Source organism: Eumetopias jubatus, unplaced genomic scaffold (assembly GCF_037043125.1).
Source record: "Eumetopias jubatus isolate StellerSeaLion01/CBP00866 unplaced genomic scaffold, mEumJub1_p1.0 scaffold_9, whole genome shotgun sequence".
Taxonomy (NCBI): domain Eukaryota; kingdom Metazoa; phylum Chordata; class Mammalia; order Carnivora; family Otariidae; genus Eumetopias; species Eumetopias jubatus.
The window spans coordinates 25,816,498-25,843,110 of NW_028274815.1; the positions used below are offsets into that span (position 1 = coordinate 25,816,498).

The 26,613-nt window shown below is 49.2% G+C and overlaps 1 protein-coding gene across 1 annotated transcript; it reads right to left on the bottom strand.

Annotated features, from left to right (window-relative positions):
• Positions 1-299: 299 nt before the first annotated feature.
• CAPN14 (calpain 14) lies at positions 300-25,840 on the bottom strand. Its single transcript, XM_088026615.1, is given in 23 exon segments — positions 300-326; positions 2,666-2,721; positions 3,074-3,190; positions 3,791-3,869; positions 4,502-4,570; positions 6,149-6,213; positions 8,826-8,883; positions 10,386-10,442; positions 10,934-10,970; positions 11,903-12,026; positions 12,029-12,104; positions 14,024-14,032; positions 14,551-14,714; positions 15,622-15,696; positions 15,699-15,784; positions 16,855-16,929; positions 19,138-19,223; positions 21,421-21,483; positions 22,118-22,292; positions 23,020-23,156; positions 23,293-23,411; positions 24,217-24,286; positions 25,538-25,840. Coding segments are annotated over 23 exon segments (2,127 nt in total).
• Between the last annotated feature and the right edge of the window lie 773 nt (positions 25,841-26,613).

A 26,613-nucleotide genomic window follows, 5' to 3' on the forward strand; every position in this document is an offset into this window, starting at 1 on the left:
GAGTCAGATTGCTTAGGTCACATCAGGTACATCTCTGCTTGTGAAAAGGTTGTGGCCTGAGAATGACAGTTGGTCTTTACAAGTCCAAGGCAATCTCTGCTAATTCCTTTCCCTTTTTGCACACTGCCTATCTGAAGGGGAGATCTGCAGAAAAGAAAACTTCCCAGCTGAGGAGATGATGACTGGAGACATGGTCCTGAAGAACAGTAAATGGGTTGAGTGTGGATTGGTCTCAGCTGAAGGCTACCTTTGAGCCATACGCAGCATCCTCGGTGAAGGTATATAGGGCCCCAGCCTTCTCAGGAGTACAGAGTCATCATCAGCCACTGGACATAATGCAAAAGCAAATTACGGTCAGTTCAGGCAGACCTCTGACATTCAGCTAAGGGGTGATTCATTTTTTGGTCACTAGACCCTGGAGCCTGACACAGCACTTGGGACCTCCTCCCCCTCGTTCCTGGGAAGCCATGGAGACAGGACAGTAATGGATGGTTTAGCCAGAGGGACCACACCATCTGGTAGTATGTATAAATCAACCTGAAATATAATCAACCTTGACTTCTCATGGTGCCGGTGAATGATGATACCCAAGATACTGGCTGATTCTGTATTCAACAATCAATGCAATTTTCTGCCATGAATTTAATTTGGCATTCTCATGACAGCAGTGTGCAGGTGTGTGGACCAACTGGGTAGCAGAAATCCATTAGAGCATATTCTACATGTTTACATTTATGGGCCCATTTGTCTGACAGCTTTATGTGGGTGTGATGAACAGACCCTCTGACTCGAATAGAGGGGATCTCTGGAGAAACCACTCCCCAGGCCAATTACATCAGAATGTTGCTGCTGCTGATGTTGGTGATGAAGAGGACAATGATGGCGTTACCAATGGCATCAGAGAAAACCAGCGTGAAATTCCAACAAGTTGGCTGCCACTCCCTATAGACTTCCTTGGATGGCCCTGAGGATCTCCTTCTCGTGGAGCCAGAGATGGTCAGAGCTGAAGAGGATCTTAGAGACACCAGCTCACTCATTTCACATGTGGGGAAGCTGAGGCCCATATATATTGAAGTTGAGTCGCCTAGGGTCCCACAGCTAGTTACAAGCAGCGCTGTGGGTTCAGCTCAGGTCCCAGTCCAGTTCTCTTCCCGTGATGGCACATTGCACTGCTGCAGCCTGCGTGGGCTGTGGGCTGCCCTCTTTCAACTGCACGTTCATGTTGTCCTACCTCCCAGCTCTGAGCCTGCACTATGGAGGGACTGCTTGGGATCAGCACGTGAGCTTGGGGATTGGAGATGGAAATGGGCTCAGAAGATTCTAACCATTGCCCCTCCAGGTGAATCCTGTCTTCACATTCAAATACGACTGTGACTGAGGCAAGACACATACTGAGGATCCCAATATCTTGGAAAGATATTACATAAAATGGACATTGGAGGTCAAGGAAGAAACCTCAGCTTTTACTAGACCCTTTTTAAGCAGCCCAAACAGAGGACGTATTTTTACAAAGCAAGAACAGATAATTTAATTCCAGACTCCAATGTCTTTGCAGCCAACTCTACCTAGTGCCACATCTGACATACAGTAGGTGCTCAGTAAATCCATGCGGTTTGAATCATCAGGGAAGACCATCAGTGTCAGGCACAGATTTGTCTTATCGGCATATCATCTCATTCACTAATTCACTAATAAACATTTGTCAAGCTCCTATTATGTGTGAACCACTATATGAGGTGCAAGAAGAGGCTACCCACACAAGATCAGAATCCCAGCCCATAGGGGAAAGGCTAGGCCAGCTCCTGAGAAAGATCTGACCCTGATCTTTTCAGACTCATCTTGAGCCAGTTTTGTCATTCTCTCTACTCTAGCCAGGACCGCACACGCTGTTCCCTCTAGCCTGAGCCTTTCCTACTCTCCACTCTGCCTCCCTGGCTCCTTCTGATCATCAAGATTTCAACTTTGATGTCACCTCCTCCAAAAAGGCCTCTGTGAAATGCCCTATTCAGACCAGCTCCCCTATTACTGTCTGTGCTGGAGTTCATTGCTGGCCTGGGTCTTCACCCAGTCTGTGTCCATGCCCTCTGCAAGTGACTTCAAGGTGCCTATTTCCCTATGTGTTGGAAGTGGGCTTGGCCATGTGACTTGCTTTGGACAACAGAATGAGTTGCAGAGCACGAAGTACCTGATCTGGAAGGCCCTGCATGTGTAAGCTCGCTCCCCTGTACTTCTGCCATTGTCCAGAGACAATGAGGAGGCCTGGCCAGAGCTTCCTCGATGAAGGTACCCCAGCAAAGCTCCCAGTTCACCCACCAATCACGAGCCAGCCAGTTGGAGATGCACTCACTCCCAAACATGTACCTGGGGAACTCAGTGAGTACTGTTGTCAGAGCTGAAGTTGGGTGGATTTGTTCCATGGCATTATTGTGGTCACAGTCATTGGGTCCACTGAGTCAGGGTCTAGGTCCCTGGCTATGCACCCAGCACAGACTGAGTGCTCAGTAAAGAGCGGACGAATGAATGGATGAGTGCAGTGAATGCAGGGCCACATCCCCAACTCAGTAGAACGAAGGCCCCAGAACCCTGCTCCTTCACAAGAGCCTACACCTGCCGTGGCCCTCTCTGCCTAAGATGATGTGAGTCCACCCCATGGACAAAGGCTTACCTCTGGCTTCTGGAGGTATATCCCTTTGCCATCTTGGGTTAAGTTCTGGAAGGCATCTGTGAAAATGCAGCAGAAAGGAACACAGCTAAAACACAGCTAAAAGGAAACATTACGAACTGGTTACTCTCTTCCATCCCCTCGCCTGGGAACCTGGTTTCAGCCCCATGTGGCCACACTTTACAAGGGTAAGTGAGCTGCCTCAAGCCTTTGCCCCTGGGACAGATGGGGTGTACATGAGCTTGCGATGCAGCTGGGTTTCTCGGGCACAGAGCCAGCGTCCCCCATAGCTCCTGGCCTGTTGTTTCTGTGCCAGCTGCTGTCCTCCCTCCTGCTTGAACTGGGCACAGGTGGGCAATCCACAAAGAGTGCAGAGGGAACTCTGGCCCTGCCTCCTTCCCACCAGCTCACCCTCCATGTTCTCTGCACGCAGCATCAAGTGGACAAAGCCGACGAAGTCTATCTGGAGGTTGGGGCCGCTGTACCGGATAAGCATCAGCAGGCAGACATCATCACTGAGCACGATTCCTGCATGGAATACAGACTCCGGTCATGGGTGCTGGGGAACTCATGCCCCCTCCCCACCACCTGAGGCCTCTTCAGCTCTCTCCCCTTCCAGGACCTGAATCCTGATGACACGGGGGTCTTCTTTTATGGGGTTCAGTATGAGTTAATTATGTAGTCCATTAAATTTATCTCCATCTCGACTCCCCATTCTTGCCCCTTGGGCCACCAGCATGAGGATCTTTTTATTGACTGGGATGTTGGCCTTCAAGGCAGGAGGCAGTCTGCTCAAGAGTGGTCAAAAACATCCACTTTGGGGCCTGGTAGTCCTGGATTCAGGCTCCAGACAAGTTACCTAACTTCTCTGAGCTGCAACTTCTCTGTAAAGTGGGGATTATCACTCGGTGTGGGTGATTAAACGAGAGCGTGGAATCCCCAGCCCTCAATAATGTCGGCTGTGACCACAGTGAGAGTGATAATAAATGTTTCCGTGATTTGCAGATCCACATCTTCAGGCCTCTGGGAGCAACTCCGCACATTAAAATTACTTCAGAAGTGACGCACCCCCTGCTCTCCCAGCCCGGCGAGGGTGCGGCCTGCAGCCCCTGTTCAGCCTGTGCCTACCTGCGTCCCTCCTGGCGGCCTGCAGCTGAGTCCTGTTCAGGTATCCCGACTGGTTACTGTCGTGCTTGTGGAAAACCTCCTGTGAAGAACCCACACCAAAGGCTCAGGAGCCAGGCGTGTCCAAGCACCACCCGAGAGCCCCTCCATGCCCCCGTGTCCATGTAGCAGTGGACCCTCGGCCAACGTGAGACCCTGCCAGCAGGGCCTGCTGCCAGGACAAGAATAGGCAGAGGGTCCGGGCTTCTGAGATATGGAGTGGTTTTTTGTCATGCGGATAGACAGCCTGGGTATAGCCAAATGTACTTGACTTCGGCACATTCTCCAAACCTTGAAGGGCTGCCAGCTTTCAGACTCAGGAGACAAGGCGGATAGTGGTGAGTAAGAACTGGAAAAATAGGAAGAAGCCAACTGATGCAGGACTTTAATTGCCATGCTAGAGTTCAGACCTTAACTGACGACCGTGGGGAGTCTTAAAAAGCTTTCAGTAAGAAGCGACATCATCAGACATACACTTTAGAAATCCAGGAGACTGTTGGAACAGGCTGAGTTTGGGAGAGGGGGAAGGCGGGCGCACTGAAGGGAGGGTAGAGCAGCTGGGTGAACAGTGGGGTACACGGGGCTGAAAGAGGCGTGGTGCCTTACACAGTTTCGCAGAACTGCCATCTCTGCCCCCCACCCCCGTAAGGAGGTGTGGTTAAGACTTGTTCTTACCTGATAGAGCATCAGCTGCTTCCACAGGTCTCTGAACTCTTGGATGCTCACAGTACCAGATGCATTAAGCTGATAGAGGGTTAAGGTCAAAGCCTCTAGGGGAGTTGCCTTCACACCCCTGGCAGCAGCAATTGGCCCTCCGCACAACAGGGTGTAATTTGTGGACAGCCCAGCTCCCTGTCTGATAGCCCTGCTTGGCTTCTGCTGGCTGGTCAGTCCAGCCCTGGGCTCCCTCGCCCTTGCTAGAAAGGGACAGCAGGAGCCAGAAACACAGCCGCACTGGGAGAAGACTGATGATGGAGGGGATGTTGGTGATGACAACAGCTAACATTCAGTGAGAAAGGATATTTTGACACAGCCAATCTGATGTGATTTAAATAAAAAAACAGTAACTTTTTCTCCCCATTATTGTTAAAACCAACTTCTGGAAGGAGTCTGTCACAGGGTGGCTCTTATATTTAGTCATTTTATAAAAAGTTAAAAGCTTAGAGGGGGAGACGAACCATTAGAGACGATGGACTCTGAAAAACAAACTGAGGGCTCTAGAGGGGAGGGGGGTGGGGGGATGTGTTAGCCTGGTGATGGGTATTAAAGAGGGCACATTCTGCGTGGAACACTGGGTGTTATGCACAAACAATGAATCATGGAACACTACATTAAAAACTAATGATGTAATGTATGGTGATCAACATAACAATAAAAAAATTTAAAAAAAGTTAAAAGCTTAATGATTGGCCTTGTAGACTGTATCATGTCCCAATACCTCTGCATCAAGGAGACCAGGTCAACATACCACCACACACACCTCTCTTTGAGCCCGAGTTATATGCTTGACCTACATCACTTCATTTTCACCTCCTAGGTGAGGTAGGTATTCACTCTCCCCCTGTAATGGATGATAAAACGGGGGCTCAGAGAGGATGCTCCTATTGAAGTTCATGCAGCCAGTGGTAAGGTTGGGACCTCCTCCGATGCCGGCACACCTGCCCACCGCCGCACGCTGTCTTCTGCAACGTTTCTTCAAAGACCGCTTTTATATTTGCAAACCCCACCCCACACTCTCCATTCTACGTGCCCCTCTGTACCATGGATAATTAAACTGTGATTAAATTGTCCACTTAGAAAGGCAGAGGGTTTGCTAGAAACATCACAGGGCTGAGAGCCAGGAAAGCAGAGTCTGTGGCATGCCACTGAGCTTACTGACCTCTGATTTCCTGCTCTGTAAATGGGAGCAGCCACTGCCTGGTCACCAACTGCAAAACTTGGGAGCCTGAGTCTCCTGGAACAGAGTCTTTTTACCCAGAGGATTGCTCCTAACCACCACCCCCCTGCAGCTGCCTCATCCTCACTGTCGGCAAATAAGATTCTTATTATTCATAGCTAATATTCACCACTCCTTGGATGACAGCACTAAGCACTTTGCCTGGGTTACCCTACGTGCATTCTCCCGCTGATACTACAGAGTAGCTTTTAATAGCATCTCCACGCTGCACACGAGGGCCTGAAGGCACAACGAGGCTACGTGACTTGTCTGAGATCGCACGACTAGGAAGTGCTTGGATTGGAATTCAAACCCAGGCAGCCTGGCCCAGCTCGAGGCTCTCCACCAGCAGCAGCATGCCTCCTGCCACAAACCTGAAAAGATACGTCCAGCAGGGCCAGGATCCCCTGACAGGCGTCCAGGCTGAAGAGAGGCTGGGCGTTCCCCAGACCTGCAGAGGGACAGGAAGAGTGTGCATGGGGGTGGCCCTAGGACGGCACAGCCCTTTTCTGAATGGGAAGAGGCTGAGCTGTCTAGGCCCCCTGTAGGTTCCAATGACCATCATTTATGGGGGCGTAGCAGGGAGTAAGAACAAGAGGGCAGCAGAGAGAGAAGGCTCAGTGGTGGTTCCTATACCCAAAGAGCACCATAAAGCCCTGTGGAGATGAGCCGGTTACAGCCTGGCTTTGCTTCCACCATAGGCAGGTGAACATAGCCCCAGGTACCTAGGATATGGGTACCTCACCGAGTCACGGACTCCCAAATCTGAAAGAGAGCTGAGAGATCAATCTGTTCAAGTTCCACCTAAACTGGGGGATCCTTTCCTCAGATGTTTGGTGGACGGTCTCTCGGTTATGGGTGTTTGCTTTTTCACATGGAGGCATAGCTCCAGTCAGGAGAAATTTATGTTATTTCCAAAGGAATCTCCTGCAAAATTCAGTCCCTGGTCCGAGTTCTGCCTCCAGAAAGGCATAGACAGGCATATGTCTGCTCTTCAACGTCTCCTCTCCGTACTAAACGTGGCTTCTAAACTCTCTTTGCCTTCTTCTAGACCCTATGCTTTGCCATCTTCTCTCTAAATGTGGTACCAAGACCAGAATGCACTCCTTGAGCTGCAGTTTAATGAAGCAGAGTACAAGGGGACTATGACTTCCCAAATTTTCAAGTTGTATTTCCCAAATTATGTTCCAATGATGGTGTTCTGCGGAGAAAGGGTTTTGAGTTCAACTATATTTGAAATATTTTGTATTTAGAGACCCTTTTATCCATTCACCATGCATCTTAGCACATAATAGGTACTGAGAAGCCAGCACCGAAATTTTGTTTTTGTTTAATGCAGAATTCCCTGAGCACAATTGACCACAGAGTCTAACCCCTTTTATTTCATGGAACATTTCCTAAAACTTCATAGTGTCTAATACTCCTTGGAAGGCAATTTCAAAAATACAAATCTAAACATTTTCATTAAATATAGCCTGAATTTAGATTAGCTTATCTAGCAGCAACTTGAAACTATGAGCTCGTGTTAAGCTCCAGGTTAACTATATTAACCAGATATCTTTCTTTACGTAAACTGCCACAAAAATGAGATCTTGTCTGCCAGGAACTTAGGCAATCAATTTTTAAAAAATAATGAAATGGCAGTTTTTAATTATCATCCTGACTCTGTTTCATCTTTTTGGTTTGGGGACACAGCTTATGAGCATTGTGAATTTCAGTTCAGCTATCTATTATATTAATGTGCCATCTGCAAATCTGGTAAGCCTACCTCCCGTGTCCTCTTCTGAGTCATTGATAAAACCTGAGGAAGTGAAGGGGAGAAACCAGGGACTCTCATCTATACTTACAGACTCTCATCTATAACATAGAATTACCCCTCTGGTTTCGCATTTATATAACTCTTGGGAACGGTAATCAGACTTGTGAATACATCTCATATTGCTACTTCCCAACCCACATGTCATCATTTACCATCAGATACTTTGCCAAGTATTTTGCCCAAAACCACAGTAGTTCTCTGATCTGTCAATCCAAAAATTCTCTCATAGGACTAAATGAAAGCAATTTGTCCACACATTCTTTGGAAAACCACTTTGCATACTTGTGATCAAAACATTTAAAAAATTATAAATGTGCTCAGACTATCTCTTCTAGATAATTTCCCTAGAATTTATTTTCCAGGGTATGTGTGTCGCGGGTGGTGGTGGGGGATTCTTATATTCTATAATTTCTAGAATCTCTCCTTCTGGTTCTTTTATAATACCTGAATTTGGCTTTGAGGAGCCATCTGGAAATTATTTCAAGCCCTGAGTTATACAACACCCTAGACTCTAATTTGTTTGGGTTTGAAGTCTTGGCTTCATATAAAGGAGAATCAATCACATATGTTAGGTGGCAAATACCTGTTAATTGTTTGGTTTACTTTCTTTGTTTTGAAATTCATTCTCCTCCCTGGAGAAATCATGTTCTTCCCACTTGAAATATACATATAAAAAATTTTCCATGGACTTTAAACTTTCTTAACAATATATCTCAAATTTCCTGTGAGGGCATCCATACTGGCCATTTGCAGCCCTCTGAGGGGATGTGCTCCCCTCCTTCAAATTTTTGAAGGTTGGTCAACTTAAATACGAGTCCATTAGAAAGCTCCCTGGGAGGGCTAGTCAACACTTACATTGTATATAAATACAATGTTTATATGCCAGGCTGGGTACAGTTCTTCCACATGGAATTTATATGCCAAGAAAGAAGTACTCAGATATTCTTCCCAGACTAGCAAAACATCAGAAATCTTTAGTTTCATAGCTATGTATCTCTACACACCCAAACTAAGCAAAGCAAAGCAAAAACAAAACCAAAAACCCCAAAAACAAAAAACAAAAAATCTATTTTCCAAGCTGTATAAATTTCTCTACTGCTACATGACCCACCCTGGTGTAAGACACAGCTGCTTAGGGGACCCTGGTGCAGGAATTCATGTGTCCCACAGGGGAAAGAGAGCAGACCCGGAGTTCAGAAGAGCCGTGCCCCTTGAGTCCTACAGGATGACTCTGAAATACTCACTTGACCAGGTCATGTGGTTCAGGATCTTCTGCAGCTGCACTGCATTTATTTCTGGATACTGAAGTGGGAGCAGAGTAGCAGGAGAAAATTATCATTACCGAAGGTTCATTAGATGCAGAGGAGCTGCAGGAGAAGAGAGCTGGGAAGTCACCCCAGCCCTGCTCTGCACGGAACATACGCCACTTCTGGGCAGAGTAAGTGAGCCCGGGTGTCAAGCCCAGGGAACCCCAGCAGGACAGGACTCATAAGAAACAGTCTAATAATGGTGTTTGTCAAACTGAGTTTCATCAAGATGCTTCAGGAGTTCAGCAAACAATTTGGTTTGAATTTTATTCTTAATAAGAGATCTTCAGCCAAGGCTCCAAGTTTTAATTTTAGAGTTTATCAGAAGCAACGCTTTACATTAACATTTAACTTTAAAGAGGCGCCTAGGGGGCTCAGTTGGTTAAGCGTCTGCCTTCGGCTCAGGTCGTGATCCCGGGGTCCTGGGATCGAGCCCCGCATCGGGCTCCCTGCTCAGCGGGGAGCCGGCTTCTCCCGCTCCCTCTGCTGCTCCCCCTGCTTGTGCTTACTCTCTCTCACATAAAGAAAATCTTTAAAAAAAAATTTAACCTTAAAAAATATAAATGAAATGTAAGTATCATCAATGTGAGCTTATAAAACAGATACATATTCATAATATATCAGTTTTATCTGTTTTATATATATTGGGGTTCTCAATGAGATTCCATTTGATAAAAGGACTGCAACAGAAACTGTTTGGAAACCCCTGGTATGGAGGAAAACATCTATGAACAACACAGGTAAGATTCTAACTATCCTCTCTGGCTACATTAGGCAAAATGCCAGGGGTGAATATGAGAGAAGACTGGTGGGCAGGCACATTGTGAATTAAATCCGGAGAGTTACTAACACGAGGGGCTCATGCCCTTGTAGTTTTAATGACATCACTAAGCTGTCAGATGCCAGATTTCTAGTGTATTTGTGTCTTATTCCTCAACGGACCTAGTGTCCTGCAGCTTAGGGACAGAGTGGCTTCCAGAGCCCGACCTCACACCACTGGCCTCCTGATCTGGGTCAGCTTAAGGAAAGGCCTCAAGGGGACCAGGTATGCAGCCCCAGGCCCTCTCTTCCCTAATGCCCTCTTCCCAGCCCTATCCCTTCTCTAGGTGACCACCCAAGGGGTCTTCTTCCTTGGGCTCCCCCAGGCCCCTTGGGCTTGTCATTACCATGCTCTGCACCCACTGCCAACACGGATTCTAAACTCTACATTCCTTTTTCTCAGGGATTAAAGATTAAAGCCGTTTCTCCTACAACTAATCAAAGTCACTTCCAAGAACAGATATGCATTTTACAGGAGCCTTCTGGAGACAATCCACTTCCACTTACTTGTCTAAAAACTTGAGGATTTGAATATAAAATGGCCGTTTGGGGAACAGTAACCTTACATCAGACTTTGTACCAGGATCAGGCAGCTGCAAACATATCCTCCATGGAATTCTATGCTCCACTTTGTCCCCTGCTTTGCCCTCTGCTCGCCACCACCCCTGGCCAACTTACCTTCTCAAAGAGTTTAGTGAAGAATTCATCCTGCCCTTCATTTTGGTCCACTATTTCCTAGAGGAACAGACACATGGAAAGACCTCATCATTCACCTAGATGAATGGATGCTCATGCACACACTGTCTCATGACCCCCAGGCTCCAGAAATCTATAAGTTGGACCTTGAGCACCGTCTTAAGTTTTCTACCACAGCATTCACACATCTTTTGTTTCTCCAATTCTCACTGGCTTTGGAGAAGTAGCAGACAGTGAAATGGGTAAAAGAAACACCAGGTAGAAAGAAGCAGAAGCAAGTCGATGTATAACTCATGTACTGGGCACTCTGGGCCCTCCATGACAAGGACCTGACCAGAAGGGCAGTTCTCCTGGTGTAAAAACAGCAGAACTAGGGACTCTTAGGGCACAAAAGAGAACATAGTATGGGTGCCGTAGAGTAGGGTCCTCAGGATCTGCAGACTTCTTCCCCCAACATATGAACATGAGGGGAGAAGCCCACCGTCCTTTGGAAACGGTCCCAGCGTGTGGAATGCCCCCTGCCTACGCACCTTAGAGAAGACAGCACTGACGTTGCAGCCGATTTCACTGAGGGAAAACAAAAGGCAGAATTACTTCCTGAGAGCATTTGGCCAATATTCTCCCTCCCCTGGGAACACATCTTCCAAGTCCTTTAACTGATCTGCCATGTGGGCTCGCCCCGCTCTCACGCCTTTCCCCCCACTTCTCCTTGGAGTAGACAGTCCAGCCACATGGCCCCACACACTGCTCCCCACATGCCCCCGGGCTGTTGCTCATTTCCACGCCTGGCATGCCTTTCACTGTCCCCACCTACACCAAACGACTCCTACTCATATATACTATCAGCATGGACAGGCAGTGAGGCTCGAGGTCAAGTCAGACTACATAGAGCCAAACCACCAATAAAAAAGAAAGAGAACTGGATTCTAAGCACTGAAGGGCTGTCGTGTCAAAACAATCATAAGCAGCAGCAGAAGTTGGGCTGGGATGCGTGTCTATTGATTCACTTGCGCACACTTATGGATCTAAGCCTGCTCATTGATGACAGCCTCCCCTCATGTGCACAACCCCTATGCAGCTCCTAGAAATTAACACCTCCCCAAAGCCACCCCTGCTTCCCCCAGGACCACGGGAGTTTGGCTCAGATGCTCCTCCTTGATGTTCTGCTAACACCCTGTGTAGGTAAATGCTTGCACTGGACATAGTATAGCATAAATCACTGCTCATACGTCCCTGTCCCTTCCAGGCCTTGAGCTTCCGGAGTGCAGGGGCCAGGCCTAGTCTAGCTTTTTCTCTTGAATGTCTAGCAGACTGTTCATTTCTTAAGAGAGTGGGGAGGAGGAAAGGAAGGGCGCTCCCCGTGCAGGGAGCTCCATGCTCTCCCTACCCCTCTCCTGTGTTGGCCACACAGACCCCGTCCTCTGCAATTTCCGCCTCCTCCTCCATACTTCCCCTGGCCCGAGGGGGCCCCAAACTCCAGGGGAGTCCTATGTCCTTACTGAAAGATGTGCTTCCTGGAGAAGACTCTCAGGAGAAACTCCGACTCCTGGCCAGCCTCAGAGGTGCAGGGCACGATGAGGTATGTCCCTGGCTCCAGCTGCAGCTCTTGACTCCCTTCTTTGTGAGAAATGCTTCGGGCCACCTTAGGGGAGTATTTTTCCAGAAGAACTCAGGAGGCAGTCTCCTCTGGTCACCATAGTACTGTGGGTGGAGGATGGAAGAGCCCCAGTTAAGACGATACCCAGGGCTTCTAGCCAGCCCTGGGGTCCTTGGCCAGGAGACAGGATGAAGGTGATCTCTGATTAGCCAAACCCAACCTGCTCCAGGGGAAGGATAAAGGGGTGAGCAGTGGAGGGGAAAAAACACAACATGTCAGGAATGAGCACCATTGCTGGAATCCTATGTGGGGCTGATGAAACACATGTCAATCCATTTAACTTTACATTAAAAACAATGTTGTATACAAATGACGTGAGAAATGTCACTGTGTCTGCACTTTCCATTTTACGGTTAAGGGTCTGAGTCTCAGACAAGTTAGGTCATGTGCCCAAGGTCACCTAGCTGGTAAGAGTCCCAGCCAGCGTTGGAATTCAGGGCAGCTGAGCTCCAAAGTCCTTGTCTTTTACACTCCCTGATGCTGCCTCCATGTATGTGATGTAATTTCAAGGTTGATTATGACATGACTATGGTCACAGATACTGGTGGACCACCAAACATCTCCCCACCTACAGTAAAACAGCTACGTACAGATAAACTGGACATTCTACATCATCTCAGTGAAGGGGAAAGAGAACTGGACAAAAGTTCAGAAGACCTGAATCAGGCTCTGCCTTTCACATTGCCTGGGCGTGTGTCTTTTGTTTTATCTCATATTCTCTCTCTCTCTCTCTCTCTCTTTCTCTCTCTCCCTCTCTCTTATTTTCTCTCTCTCTGTCCTTTCTCCCTCCTTTATTTCCCCATCTTTCCCTATCTTTCTTTCTTGCTGCCTTTCCCCTTTGCTCTCACTCAAGGGTTGTAGAGGGAGAGGAGGACCATATGCTGGTTCTTCACTCCAGTTTATATAAAGATAACAAAGACGTTACCCATCTAACATAAAAACATTTCACAGGTTCAAGGCTAAGGAAACAAAATGTACCTCCTGATGATGCATGCTTTCCTTTATCAGACAATAAGAACTAGAGAATCATCCTGTTGCCATTTTTGCCTTGGCTACTGGGAATCTCAGAACTAAATTTTATAATCAGCCATATTAGCTGTCCTAGGTTTAGCGTTCCCTGTAGACTCAACTGCTTACCTTATCCATATATGACTTTTTTCTTGCCTTATAAATTTTAACTGGCTTATAGTTTTGTTCTGTTTACAGTTTTATTGTAGGCTGACCCGAAGTCTATTTAGAAATATGCATGATATAAATAACTTAAAAAAATTTATGGGGAACTTTGGGAGCCTTCAGTGTTCCTACAGGAGGAAAAAAATCCAAAACTGACCCAAGACACCTAATACAGAAATAGTTTCTTTTACAAAAACCCTTTTACTTGATTCAATCTAATTTGAGAAAATGCAGTTTTCCACTCCTGTTTACTTTGGGAAACAAAATAATAGCCGCCACGCACGCAGAGGCTGGGGTCCCTCCAACCTTCTCAGCTGCTCCTCTAGGCTCCCGCTGCACATGAGAGCCACACTTGTTCCTGTCCCCTGTCTGTGTTTCTGTCCCATTTTCCCAAGCCTTTGTCCCTTGTCCCTAAGGAGGTGGGCTGCTTGGTCTCCTGATGTCCATATGTTACAGATCTGTTTTACTATGGGCTTCATAACTCAGGCTCTAAGACTATGATTTACCGTTCTTCTGACACCGGGATGGTCCTCAATATCAGTGCTAGCTATTTACGCAGGGATTTAATAAATTCTAACATGTATTGGTTCTACACCAGGCTCAGAGACCACCCCAAAGAGGCAGAAGGATTTCTCAGGGTCCTTGGGTAAAAAGAATGGCAAGCACTCATCCCTTTGGCACTGTTGCCGGACACGCTCACGGCTCCTCACGTAAGGCTGCTACAGTCGAGCTGAACCTCACACGTGACATCACTCCAAACCAGGGCCAGCTGGTCAAGTGTGGCACTCACCTTGCTCAACTGAAAAGCAGAAAAAAGAGAGGCCTCATTGGGCAGGGAATGCAACTCTTCCACAAGCACAAACTAATGGAGGTTGATATGTAAGAAGGCTCCCCGCAAGGGCCCCTGTCTCTCCCATAAGACTTGCTATTCTAGTCAGTGACATTTAATTCATCATCAGGAATTCTGGAAAAGGGTGATGGAAGGCAACCCTGACTTTTTGGGAGAGGAAAAGAACAGCGGTCTTGATTGTATGAACTGTGTGCCGGGCCCCATGAGGAGCACTGGCATGCGGTGTCCTTCTGGTCTACCCTTTGCGTAAATATCAGTGTCCCCACTCTACAGATGAGGAAGCTGATGCTCAAGGGCCAGCAGGTGACGTGTTCTAGATCACATATTCCCAAGGGACAGAGCCAAGGTCTGCACCCAAGTCTGCGTGTAGACAGAGACAGATGGTGAAGAGGACAGGAAACAGGGAGGAAGGATACCCAGTGGTGGGAGATGCCCCACGAGGCCGTGGGCCCTGGAGGCCCACTCACCCTAAAGAGGTAGAAGCCGATGGCAAGGTGAGGCTTCCAGTTGCGGTGCCTGTGCCTGGGCTTCTGGAGCAGGGACACCAGCATGCTGCAGGGCATCAGGAAACTCCTGCCCTCCTGAGGGCTCCAGACAGACAGCAGAAACTGTGGGTTCTTCCAGAATGTGTCTGGAGCAGAATGAAGTGAGGTGAGCCAAGCCCCCGGCTCCCTCAGCTTCACACTCCCACAGACCCAGGGCACCTGCCCTGAGATTCCCACCCTAAGGTCCATCTGGAGGGAGTGGGGTTCTCAGCCTTCCCTCTGTCCCCCCTCCAACCCCACCCCTTCCACCCTGTGTCCTACAGACACACACAGACCAAGAGCTCTTCTCATCACTGTAGCCCCTTTGCGCAGCATGGTTCCTGGCACAGACTTTGTGCCCCATAAGCACTGACTGCCTGAGTAAGGAACTGTATTAACTAACTGAGGAGAACAGGTCCATGATCACAGGGAGGTTTGCATTTTAACAGGGACCAAGCTTCAGCCTCTGGAGGGACCTCTGTGGTGAGAGGGGGAAGCCAGAGCCAAAGGCACCTGGCCCACTGAGATCATATCCTACAAGTCTTTCCTTCCAAAGAGATGGCTCAGCACCTCCACTGTGGAGAAAGGGACACAGTGACAAAATCTCTCCACTTTGAGAATTCAGACACATTTGTCTCCTGTAAGTGGTGAGCTAAGAATCCTTGATTTTGTTTCACCACCGACCTCCAGGCAAGCCTGATACATAGGACAAAATTACTATTTCAAGCCTGCCTTTAAGGGGTGGTTATTTCAGCATAGAAATGGCCTTGTCCTAAAACCAAAGACTGAACCCCCACTTCTACCATGCATGTGTGCCTGTGGCTTCCTGGGGCTGAGGAGGACATGGCCCAGGGCCAGAGCACACGGCTCAACCAGCAAAATCCCTCACACTCAGCCAGATGCCCCGTGTAGGGCACAAGCCCCACCCTCACCCGCAGTGCGCCCGCGTCCCCACCCTTGCTGGAAAGCTGCTACTCTAGCCCCAAGAGCCCCAGTTCCTGTGCACGTGCTTACCTTGGGGCGACTTCATCCGGCCACCAGCCGTGCTCCCCTTCTCCCACTTCCCCTCTTGCATGGTGCATGCTGAATCTGGCCCACCTCCTGATTCAGCAGGCCTGGGGTCAGTTTACAAATGACCAGAAGCATGAAATGCGCTTTAAAGTCCCTCAGTGTCATCCTGTGGAGAGGAAGGGGGCACAGCACAACGTCTACACATCAGGACTAATGTGGGGGCTGGAATCAAGAAGCCCCACCAGCCCCACCAGCCCCAGCCCCATGACCTCACCCTTCTGTCCTGCTGAGCTGGCCTGGGACATGGGAGAGCGAAGCTGGCTACATGAGTGTGAGGAGGCATCAGGGGAGGTGGGCCATCGAGAAACCACCCCCCACCCCCAGCCCATCACTGGAAGCAGCTTCCTGCAAAGCATGCCTGGGGGAAATGTTCTTGCTTTGCTGATCGCAATGATAAAGCTGAACTGAGGCATTCCTAGCTAGCCAATTGAGATACAAGTGTTCAAGAATAAATGCACAAGTCGGTTCTCAACTATTCATTGATAAAAGTCTTAGCCCCTACTCACTTTGTGACCCAAGGCATGCTATCTGCACTGGCTGATGCTCAGTTTACTTATCTATAAAGTGGAAATTAATGGTAGTTTCAGGGCTGTTGAGTTCAGTGACCACTTCCAAAGAGACAGGGGTCACAGCAGTCTAGAAAGAGTGCAGAATGGGGGAAGAGTGGCCCATGGGAACAAGGGTGGAAGTTAATAGTAAGGACCAAAAGCGAAGGGAAAGGGGAGCAAATGGGGCTCGCCTCACCCAGAAACAGCATCAGCTCAAGGCGTCTTGGTGGCTTTTGATAAAAGAGGGTGAGTGGCTTTGGGGTGGGTGGGAGTCATGTCATGGTGTTCTGAGGTGGCTTATAGTTTATAGTTATGGCTTCTTTCCTTATCTCCCTTTCAGGCCAGGAAAGACAAAACCTTGGGTTTGAGTGTTTTGAGTGATTCAAGAGACTGGGCGGAAGTCAGGGAGAAGGAGGCAGCCACCCCCATGCTCTGCACCCAGTGTCCACTGAGCACCATGTCAGCAGTCACTGCACTCATCATAGGGACCATGACCATTTGCAGGGGCTGTGGGCCCCTATCTCCGCACACGAGGTGCTTGGCAGACGTGTGGCACCCAGTAAATATTTGCAGGCTGGGTGTCCAAATGTAAGCCAGGGCATTTGTCCCGAGTCCCCAGGTCAGATACCAGAATTCTCCATCATCACTTTCTCTCAGCAGTAGAATCTTCTCCTTGGGGCTCAGTAGCTCCCACGTACTTGAGCTGAAAACAGAAAAGGGGGTGTTTCCGTGGGGAATGAAGGATTGTGGAGGACATGGGATAAATGTTCAAGAGTGTCATTATTTCTCTCCTCTTCATGCCGCTTTGCAAACAACTAAATCTCACATCCTGTCTTCTAAAAACAACGTGTAACAGTAACTCATCCCTCACTGGGCACCAAGCTCTGGGCCAGGCCCTCCACATACTTGATCTCACCTAAGGCTAACAATTTTGCAAGGCAGGGATTTTTCTTTCTTTCTTTAAATTTTTTTATTGTTATGTTAATCACCATACATTACATCATTAGTTTTTGATGTAGGGTTCCATGATTCATTGTTTGTGTATAACACCCAGTGCTCCATGCAGAACGTGCCCTCTTTAATACCCATCACCAGGCTAACCCATCCCCCTACCCCTTCCCCTCTAGAACCCTCAGTTTGTTTTTCAGAGTCCATCGTCTCTCATGGTTCGTCTCCCCCTCCGATTCACCCCTCTTCATTCTTCCCCTCCTGCTATCTTCTTCTTTTTTTTTCTCTTAACATATATTGCATTATTTGTTTCAAAGGTACAGATCTATGATTCAACAGTCTTGCACAATTCACAGCACTCACCATAGCACATACCCTCCCCAATGTCTATCACCCAGCCACCCCATCCCTCCCACCCCACCCCCACTCCAGCAACCCTCAGTTTGTTTCCTGAGATTAAGAATTCCTCATATCAGTGAGGTCATATGATACATGTCTTTCTCTGATTGACTTATTTCACTCCACATAACACCCTCCAGTTCCATCCACGTTGTTGCAAATGGCAAGATCTCATTCCTTTTGATGGCTGCATAATATTCCATTGTATATATATATACCACTTCTTCTTTATCCATTCATTTGTCGATGGACATCTTGGCTCTTTCCACAGTTTGGCTATTGTGGACATTGCTGCTATAAACATCGGGGTACACGTACCCCTTTGGATCCCTACATTTGTATCTTTGGGGTAAATACCCAGTAGTGCAATTGCTGGATCGTACAGTAGCTCTATTTTCAACTTTTTGAGGAACCTCCATATTGTTTTCCAGAGGGGTTGCACCAGCTTGCATTCCCACCAACAGTGTAGGAGGGTTCCCCTTTCTCCACATCCCCACCAACATCTGTCGTTTCCTGACTTGTTAATTTTAGCCATTCTGACTGGTGTGAGGTGTATCTCATTGAGGTTTTGATTTGGATTTCCCTGATGGCAAGGCAGGGACTTTTGTTGCCATTTTAGAGATTGGGAAACAGAGGTTAAAAGAGACTAAGTCACTTTCCTGAAGTCACAAAGTTATGAAATGTCCAAGCGCATCTGAACCTATGTTGGTACTATGTATTTTCAAGCCCGTCATTTTGAACTTCTATGTCAGACCACAAGGGAGTAAGGCTTTCCTGCATTACTTCTCCACCACAAACAACTAAAAATATAAAAAACAATTGTTTTCAGATGCTAGACAGTAGGCAGCTCAGGGTTATGACCCGGGGGGTTTTGGGAGGAGCAAATGAGGTGAGCCCTCATGTCGCCCAGACTCCTGCCCGAAACTAAATCCCTGGAAGGTGACCCAGGGAATCACATTCTGATCTGAGCAGAGCTCCCAGAGGTCACAACATGGAACCAGAAGGTCGGGGCCAATCTGGATCTGTCTACCTCTGACTCAACGGGCCCAAGAGCACACTGAACCATGTCCGGGAAAGAACACTGGATTTGACTCCAAAAACCTTTAAGTAATTTGCTTACTAAGCATCAGTTTCTTCATCAGTAAAATGGAGATAAAACTCCCTACCTAGTAAGAGCACTGTTCAGAGGATTAGAGATAATAAATATTCGAAGTGCTTGAAGGAAATATGCCAGACTGCACCTAAGGGAGGTCTCTGCACATTCAAAGTCAAGGTAATTTTTACTTTTAAATAAATAAGGGCAGGAAAAATAAATTCAAAATGCTTAGCACAGTGCTGGCAAGCTCTCAATAAACATTAGCTCAATTATGATAATGAATGAGAAACCCGTCTATACGTCATTAAGCATCACATAAATGTGAGCAATTGACCTTCACAACCGGAACACTCTCCTGATCCAGCTGGAGACCAAAGAACACTTTTAAATTTGTGTGCAGACAGCAGACTCCTTCACAGGCTTGCCCTGCCCCATCCTCACCCCTGCCAGCCCGTTCCGGGCATTCACCTGTCACTCCAGTCTCCTTTCCATTCCACTTTGCCCCAGGGGTTCCGCAGCTTGACTAGATATTCTGGTCCATGTTTGCAGGTCACCTGCACAAAACGAGAAGCAATTTAGGTGGCTGGGCTGAGTGCCAAATGCAAATGTTGCAGCTATCTGGGTGAGATCCGTGCCTGCCAGATGAGACCTTGAAATGGAAGACCAAAGGCCCTGAGCGTGGGGAGAAGAGAAAGTGGTTCTGCCTCTTAGAGCTGCTGAGACCTAGCACAACTTACCCTCTCTGGGTCTGTTTCCTCATCTGGAAAGTAAAGCTAATAGCTACATCTGCTGTAACGTGTTGAAAGGTGGCCCCCCAAAGATAGATCTACCAAAAATCTGTCAATGTGGTTCTATTTATTTATTTATTTTTAAAGATTGATTTACTTATTTCAGTGAGACAGAGAGAGAGAAAGAGAGCACAGGGGGAGGGGCAAAGGGAGAAGGGGAGAGAGACCCAAGCAGACTCCCAGCTGAGTACAGAGCCGGACACAGGGCTCGATCCCACGACCCTGAGATCACGACCTGAGCTGAAACCAAGAGTCGGATGTTTAACCAACGGTGCCACCCACGCGCCCCAGTGTGATCCTATTTATTAAAAGGGTCTTTGCAGATATAATAAAATTAAGGAACTTGAGATGAAATCACCCTGAAGGGGTGCCTGGGTGGTTCAGTCAGTTCAGGGTCTACCTTTGGCTCAGGTCCTGGGATCGAGCCCCGTGGTCGGGTTCCCTGCTCAGGGGGGAGCCTGCTTCTCACTCTCCCTCTGCTGCAACCCCCCCCCCCGCCGACCCCGCTGCTTGTGCTCTCTGGCTCACTCTCTCCTCTCTCTCAAATAAATAAATAAAATCTTAAAAAGAAAAGAAATCACCCTGGATTAGGGTGGGTCCTAAACCCAGTGCTAAGAGAAGGGAAAGGAAGGGTGGGGGGGAAGGCCATGAGGAGATGGAGGAAGAGATTGGAGCTCTCCATCCCTAGCTAAGGAATGCTGGGAGCCGCCATAAGCTGGAAGAGGCAGTGAAGGATTCCCCCAGAACCTGCAGAGACTGTCATGACAGCTTGATTTCAGATTTCTGGCCTCCGGTACTGTGAAAGAATAAATTTCCATTGTCTGAAGCCCCTCAGTTTGTGGTAATTTGTTACGACAGCCCCAGGACGCTAATACACCCCCACACAGGGGTGTGTTGAGGATTGAGTTAACATTTGTGAAGAAGTTGGAACAAGACTTAGCACACAGTAAGTGCTAAATTTTGCTAATTATGTTAAATAAATATACAACAAATATGGACACAAACATGTAACTCTATTAATAAAATCTAATTTTTGTTAAAGAAATATGAGAATTCATGAAAAGCTCTTGACACACACACAAACATGACTGATGTAGATCTGGGAGGAGGAAGAAGAAGTCAGGTGGGAGCTGAGGTCAAGAAATCTGAGAGAGTAAAAGGGAACTGGAGGACTTGGGCACATCAGGCTGTCTAGAGGACATCAGCAGCTCCGTAAGATGGAACCATGCTTTTCTGTGCAGCCCCGTCCACCAGGAGTGCCCCTTTCCCTCGGACAAATCTACCGACCTTTCCAGAGCCAGCTCAATGTCACCTCCTCTACGAAGCCTTTCCTGACTTTCCCCAACCCAATCAGGCAAATGTGTTCTCTCCTACCTCTGAGACCCTAAAGCCTTTCATCTATTTTTTTTCTTCTCTCCACTTTCTACTTTGCTTCGTTACCATGCTTACCTATGGTTTGTCTCCATCCCTGACTGTGAGCTCTGTGTAGGCCGGGTCCCTGTCTGATTCATCTTTCTCTCAGTGCTTAGCACAGCTCAAAAGATGAATAGCCATGGAAAGAACCCGGGAGGCTGATGAAAAGGAGTGTGTGAGAAAGAATTGGGAATTTGGGCAGGAAGCCCCAGATGTGAAGGTCATGGGCAGTGGCAGCCCCGAGCAAAGGGGGCCTTGAGGAAGGGCGGTGAGGCCCATCAGGGCTAGATGGCTGATTGGCAGGGCTGCCCCAGGACAGGAGGGGCCGGGACTGTGACCTGCAGGTGGCCCAGGCTGGACCCACCACATCACTCCAGAACATAGATGCACTGGTGCAGGAACCCACCACCTGCTTTGGCAGGACCTGTAAAACCCAGCAAAGAATTTGCCCCTCAGACTGGGCACAGCTAGTAACGTTCACCCAAGCCTTGGTGAGAAGCCCTGAGAGAGGAGGAGCCCAAAGGGAAACAGAGGGTCTGGTTCCACCCACCTTCCTGATTCCTGTGAGGGTATAGGCATGGCCGCCCACCAGCCCATTCTCCAGCACCCTTTCCTTCTGTGGAGACAAGAGAGCTCCTGTCAGCCCACTGCTGTATACAGCTTATTTGGCAGGGGAGCGGGGCGGGGGGGGGGGGGCATGGGGACCTGTATGGCTAGAGCAAGGGCTTATGGGGAGGGCTGGGAGAGACCCAGCTATGCCCTCACAGTTGTCAAAGCTCTTCAGCATCCACAGTCTCGTTGGAGCCTCTAAGTCAGGATGCCATTCTGCAGGGATTCCCGTCCCATTGGACAGAGGACAAACTCAGATTTGGAGCTGCTAAACCATCATGTGGGATGATGTGGTGGTCGCTCACAGAGGCAGGGCTGAACCCAGGGCTCCCTACTCTAGTCCCATGTTCTTGGTTGTTACTAAATTAGGCAGTAAAGACCAGTTGTGCTAGTAAAGCACCTTGCATCTGGTTGACACTTAGTCACTGTTAGCTCGCTTGTCTGCACACCATCTGCATTTGACTGTGGCCTTGCCGGCCCCTAGGGCTCAGCTTGGCTGCTCCGGTTTGAGTATCAGGACTCTAGGAGCAAGAGCTAGAGGGGGGTCTTGGGGCCCACCCCAAAGTGAGAGCAGAAGCGGGTGGATGAAGGGGATGGGAGCAGGGAGGACACGCTGCTGGTACACAGCCCAGTCGCACCCCTGAGTGGGTCTGGCAGCCAATGAGGGTTCTGCTGTAGGTGGCTCAGGTTAGGATGTCCCAGAGGTTGCCAGGGGCTTCTGCTGGATTGATGGTCATCGTCACCACTCCAGTGAAGTCCACGAGTGCTTCAGACACCTGTCCATGCTGCAAGTCTTCGTAGGAGCCAGAGAGCCTGCCCAGGGAAGGAGTATGCATGGGAGTAGAAGGGAAGGGGCATTTATCCTGGAGCCTGGGATGGTCCAAATGAGTCTAGTGAACCCCCTGCTTGGTTCTTCCCTGGGCACGTGCCTGCTACTCCTTCCTTCCATCCCAAAAGCAAAGGAGAAAACTCACCGGTGGGCAGGATACTCTGAGTTCCTATCCTTGTTAAACAACTCCACCCATTAGGGAAAGGCAAAACTCCCAAATGCTTGTTCAGTTGGGGTAAACTCTACATAAGAGTCTCTGAATACATCACTTCTATATTCACTAAGCCATGCCTCAGCGTCTCACTTCATAAAATTTACCTGCCTCCTCTTGTGCTCTCCCAGCATTGATGGGAGGGAGACAGAAAGACAGAGACAGGGGAGGGAAGGGAAGGGGAAGGGGAAGGGGAAGGGGAAGGGAAAAGAAGGGAAGGGAAGGGAAGGGGAGGGGGAGTGGAAGGGAAGGGGAGGGGAGGGGAAGGGAAAGGAAGGGGAGGGGAGGGGAGGGGAGGGGAGGGAAGGGAAGGGAAGGGGAGGGGGAGTGGAAGGGAAGGGAAGGGGAGGGGAGGGGAAGGGAAAGGAAGGGGAGGGGAGGGGAGGGGAGGGAAGGGAAGGGAAGGGAAGGAGGGGAGGGGAGGGGAGGGGAGGGGAGGGGAGGGGAGGGAAGGGAAGGGAAGGGAAGGGAAGGGAAAGGATTTCTGGTGATTATCTTACTTAGCATAGGCCTTTTCCAGAAGAGCTCCCCAGAACAAGTGTTTGTCGGTGGAAGAGACAAACACCAGCTGGCCAGCTGCATTCACAGGGAGTCGGTCATCTATCACCACAGGCACCCACTTCCCAAAGTGCCAGAACTGGAAGGAGAAAGTGCCCACCGGTGAGAGAAGATTGCCGTGGAAGACGGTCAGCCCAGGAGGCGAAGACATGACTCTTCCAAGAAGCCTCTTTCCTATGGCTTCCTCCAGGCTGAGGCACCAGGAGGTTACTCACCCAGAACTGGAAAATGCCGGCATACTTCTCAGTGAAATTCTGCTTCAGGGGAACGACACGGCTCAGGATGTCCTGGTGCAAAGTCAGGGCTTGCAAAGCAGCCAAGAACCAGCAGTCACCTAAGCCAGAGAGCACATAGCGTCTGCATGGGTGTACTTCCTACATTCTGCAAGGGTCTGCGCGAATCTATTGAAGACATTACATGCAAGAAATGCCTAGTCCCAACTGCTTTCCTCTCTGGGCTTGTAGCCCAGTTTAGCAGAAGGGAAAGATATACTAAGGAGGAAGACAGTGAGTGAGCAGAAGGAGGGGAGGAGCGTTGGCTGGAATCTCAACCTGACACCAAGAATTGAGCCATATTCCTGGACCAGCTTTTAGCTTCCTGAATGCCACATCCTCAGGAACTTGGACCCAAACACAACCAAACTTTTCTTAAAGTCCTGCCTCTGTAACTGATTTATGCCCTTCTGGGAAAGCCTCAACCCTTCCGGGCTCCATTATCCCTGTCTGTGGAACAGGTATCACTACATTGTGCCTTCCCTCTGTGGCCAAGGGTTTTTTTCTATTCCCCTAAAAAGAAAGTCGGGGTGAGGATAGGCTTGCTTGGACTCCAGCTGGGGCATCTAGTGACTGGTGTGCCAAAAAGGACTCATTATGGGGACTAGAGCAGAGTGAGCGCATTCTCCCAAGACAAAACTTAGACCTGTAAACTGGTAATGAGGATTCTCCTTGGGCAAGTTTTGGCATTCCCATACATCCTCAGAGGACTGGCTGTTACCATTTTCCTGGCAAAGGGCACAGACTACAGGGTGGAGTTCAGGGTGGCCGTTTCCCCCATTGGGAATCTCTCAGTTGCCCTCTTTCCCACCCCACTCAGCCTTAGCAGCTGCCAGGCCTGTGTGTCCAGGGGCTGTACAGACTTACCTACCACTCCCTGGCACAGGTCCAGTCTTTTGGCATTGGCAGAATAGAACTGGGGATTGCTGCGTAGCTCCTGTGGGGGACAGACGGAACTGCCCTTTTGACCAAGAAGAAGCTCCTTGAGCTACGGTGACCGTAGTTTCCCATACCCCAAGACTGGACTTACGGGGACATAGATATAGAATATATATGAAATTAGGGCTGTCCCAGACAAGCTGGCATATGGATTCGGCCTGTCGCATTTCTCATTTCTTCTTGCAGCCCATGTAAGCCAGAGTCCGGGAGAACTCTGGGTCGATACTGAGAAACAGCACTTGTACCAAGATGCCTTTGCTTGGAGTTTCTGTTAAAATGGAGGTACGTCTTTTAGAGGGTGTTCGTATTTTTCCTAGAGATCTTCCCGTTGTCCTTATTCTCCTCCTGCTGCTCATCCCCCCCCTTTCCCCCAACATAATGGCCTCTTTGCCCTTCCACACTGAGATGTGGGGGGGGGGGGCGGCAGTGGGAGGTGGGGCAGGTGCTCTCTGCTCCGTGGTGAGCACTAAAGCCCTCATGTTCTGCAATGGCACAGCTCACCCAAGGTCCGGTGTGTGACGGACTCTATGTCAGCTGTTCCCGAATTTTCTGGGAAAAGTAGAATCTTGACTGCTATCTAGTTTGGGAGGCCCTCTTGGGAATTTTGCACACAGAAGGGACTTAGTCTGGGGCCATACGCTTTGATGGGCAGGCTGAACGGGGCCCAGAAGGGCAGAGAATCTGTAGCACAAGCTGACTCCACTTTGTTCACCAGCCATGTTTGGGAAATCTATTGCGTAAATCAAGTTTGGTGGGGACTGGATTGCCTTTGAACACATTAAGTTGCCTTTTAAAGGAATTGTCAAAGCACTTTAGAACGTGAAGAACATTGTTGTAAAGTAATTAATAGCTTCTTAATTTATGTGTTCTGTGGGCCTGAGTTGGGGGTTGGGAGTGAATGTACTTGAGAATGCGTCTCCCTGGCCGATGGCATTGGTGGCGGCTCAGGATGCCCTGCCATCTTGGATGAGGCCCAACAGGACTTTGGCTGTGGCTGCCCAGTGTATTTCTGGGTAGGGGCTGAGGGAAACCACCTCTCAGACCCCTCTCAGTGCCACCACTGGTTTTCTCCATCTGGAGAATGGGAATGTGGGCACTCATGCATTCCCCTCATGTGGGGATCGATGGCAGTGAGTAAGACCTGGCATCTGGAACACCCCAAAGGAAGGTCTGGGTTGACCTGTGTGTGTGTGTGTGTGTGTGTGTGTGTGTGTGTGTGTGTGTTGTGGGGAAGCACCCTCCCCCTTACCGGAGGCCTCCTCCACTGCAGGCCAGGTGGCAGCTTCCGCAGCAGGGGCCCACCGCCCACGGAGCTCAGGCTGGCTGGGAAGCAGTCATCTTCGAAGAGGCGGCCTTCCATCAGGCACCTTTCCCTCAGGGCCTTGGGGAGCTGCGAGGAGCCCCCCAGTGAGTTCTTCCGCCCCAGCTTCCGTCTGCCTCGGAAAGGTAGCCACAGAGACATGGCCGAGTGGGTCTTCCCGGATAGTGTCTGTTGCTCCTGAAATGGAGAGCCCATGTTCAGGTTACTCACTGCCTGTTGACGCTGTGCCATTCCCCCAGTGAGGAGGAGGTGAAGGATGGAGGGGTGAGACGGACGGCAGCACCCGGCCTGATTCTCATCCTGGAGAGGGGGCTTCCTTGAGCGCTTGTTCTGGTTCTGGGCTCCCGCAGCCAAGGCCTGAGGGAAAGGAGGGGTCTCTCCAGCCTCAGGGCTGGGTCCTGGGCCCCTGACCATGTCACAGGGACACTTCTGCTTTGGGGGGCAGGGGCGGGGGGGGGGAGGAGAGCAGCAGGAAGCTAAAGTTCAGTTCATGGGGCTTGAGGGTCCCTGTGCCAGACAAGGAAGGAGCGGTGGATGCGCCTTCTGTCCCCCCTTGCAGGGCCTACCTGTTGTCACCCCCAGTCTCACTCACGTCCTCCTGCCTGCTCTAATGTCCTTCTCCGTCTTCCCTACAAAACCATGTCTCTCACTTTCCTCCTTCTACATGTTCTTCAAATTAACTCCTTCCTTAAAGACATTTTGGGCAATGTAAAAAAAAAAAAAAAATCACATACACATTATGGTAAATACTGACAGTTGTCTGTATCTACCCATTCCCTCCTTCACCTTATTAATAGGATCCCAGCTTTGATCACTCAGTAAAACTTGATTTCCCAGAGCTTCTTGCAGGACAGGTTGGCCAATGAGATGAAGGTGGCAGTCTACCAGGTGGGGCTTTCAGAAAAGCTGCGACTTTCCCAATTTTCTCAGTTGGCACTACTTTTGACTCCCCGCCTTCCCATTCCTGGAAAGTAGATGTCACACCTAGAGAGGGACCACTAGAA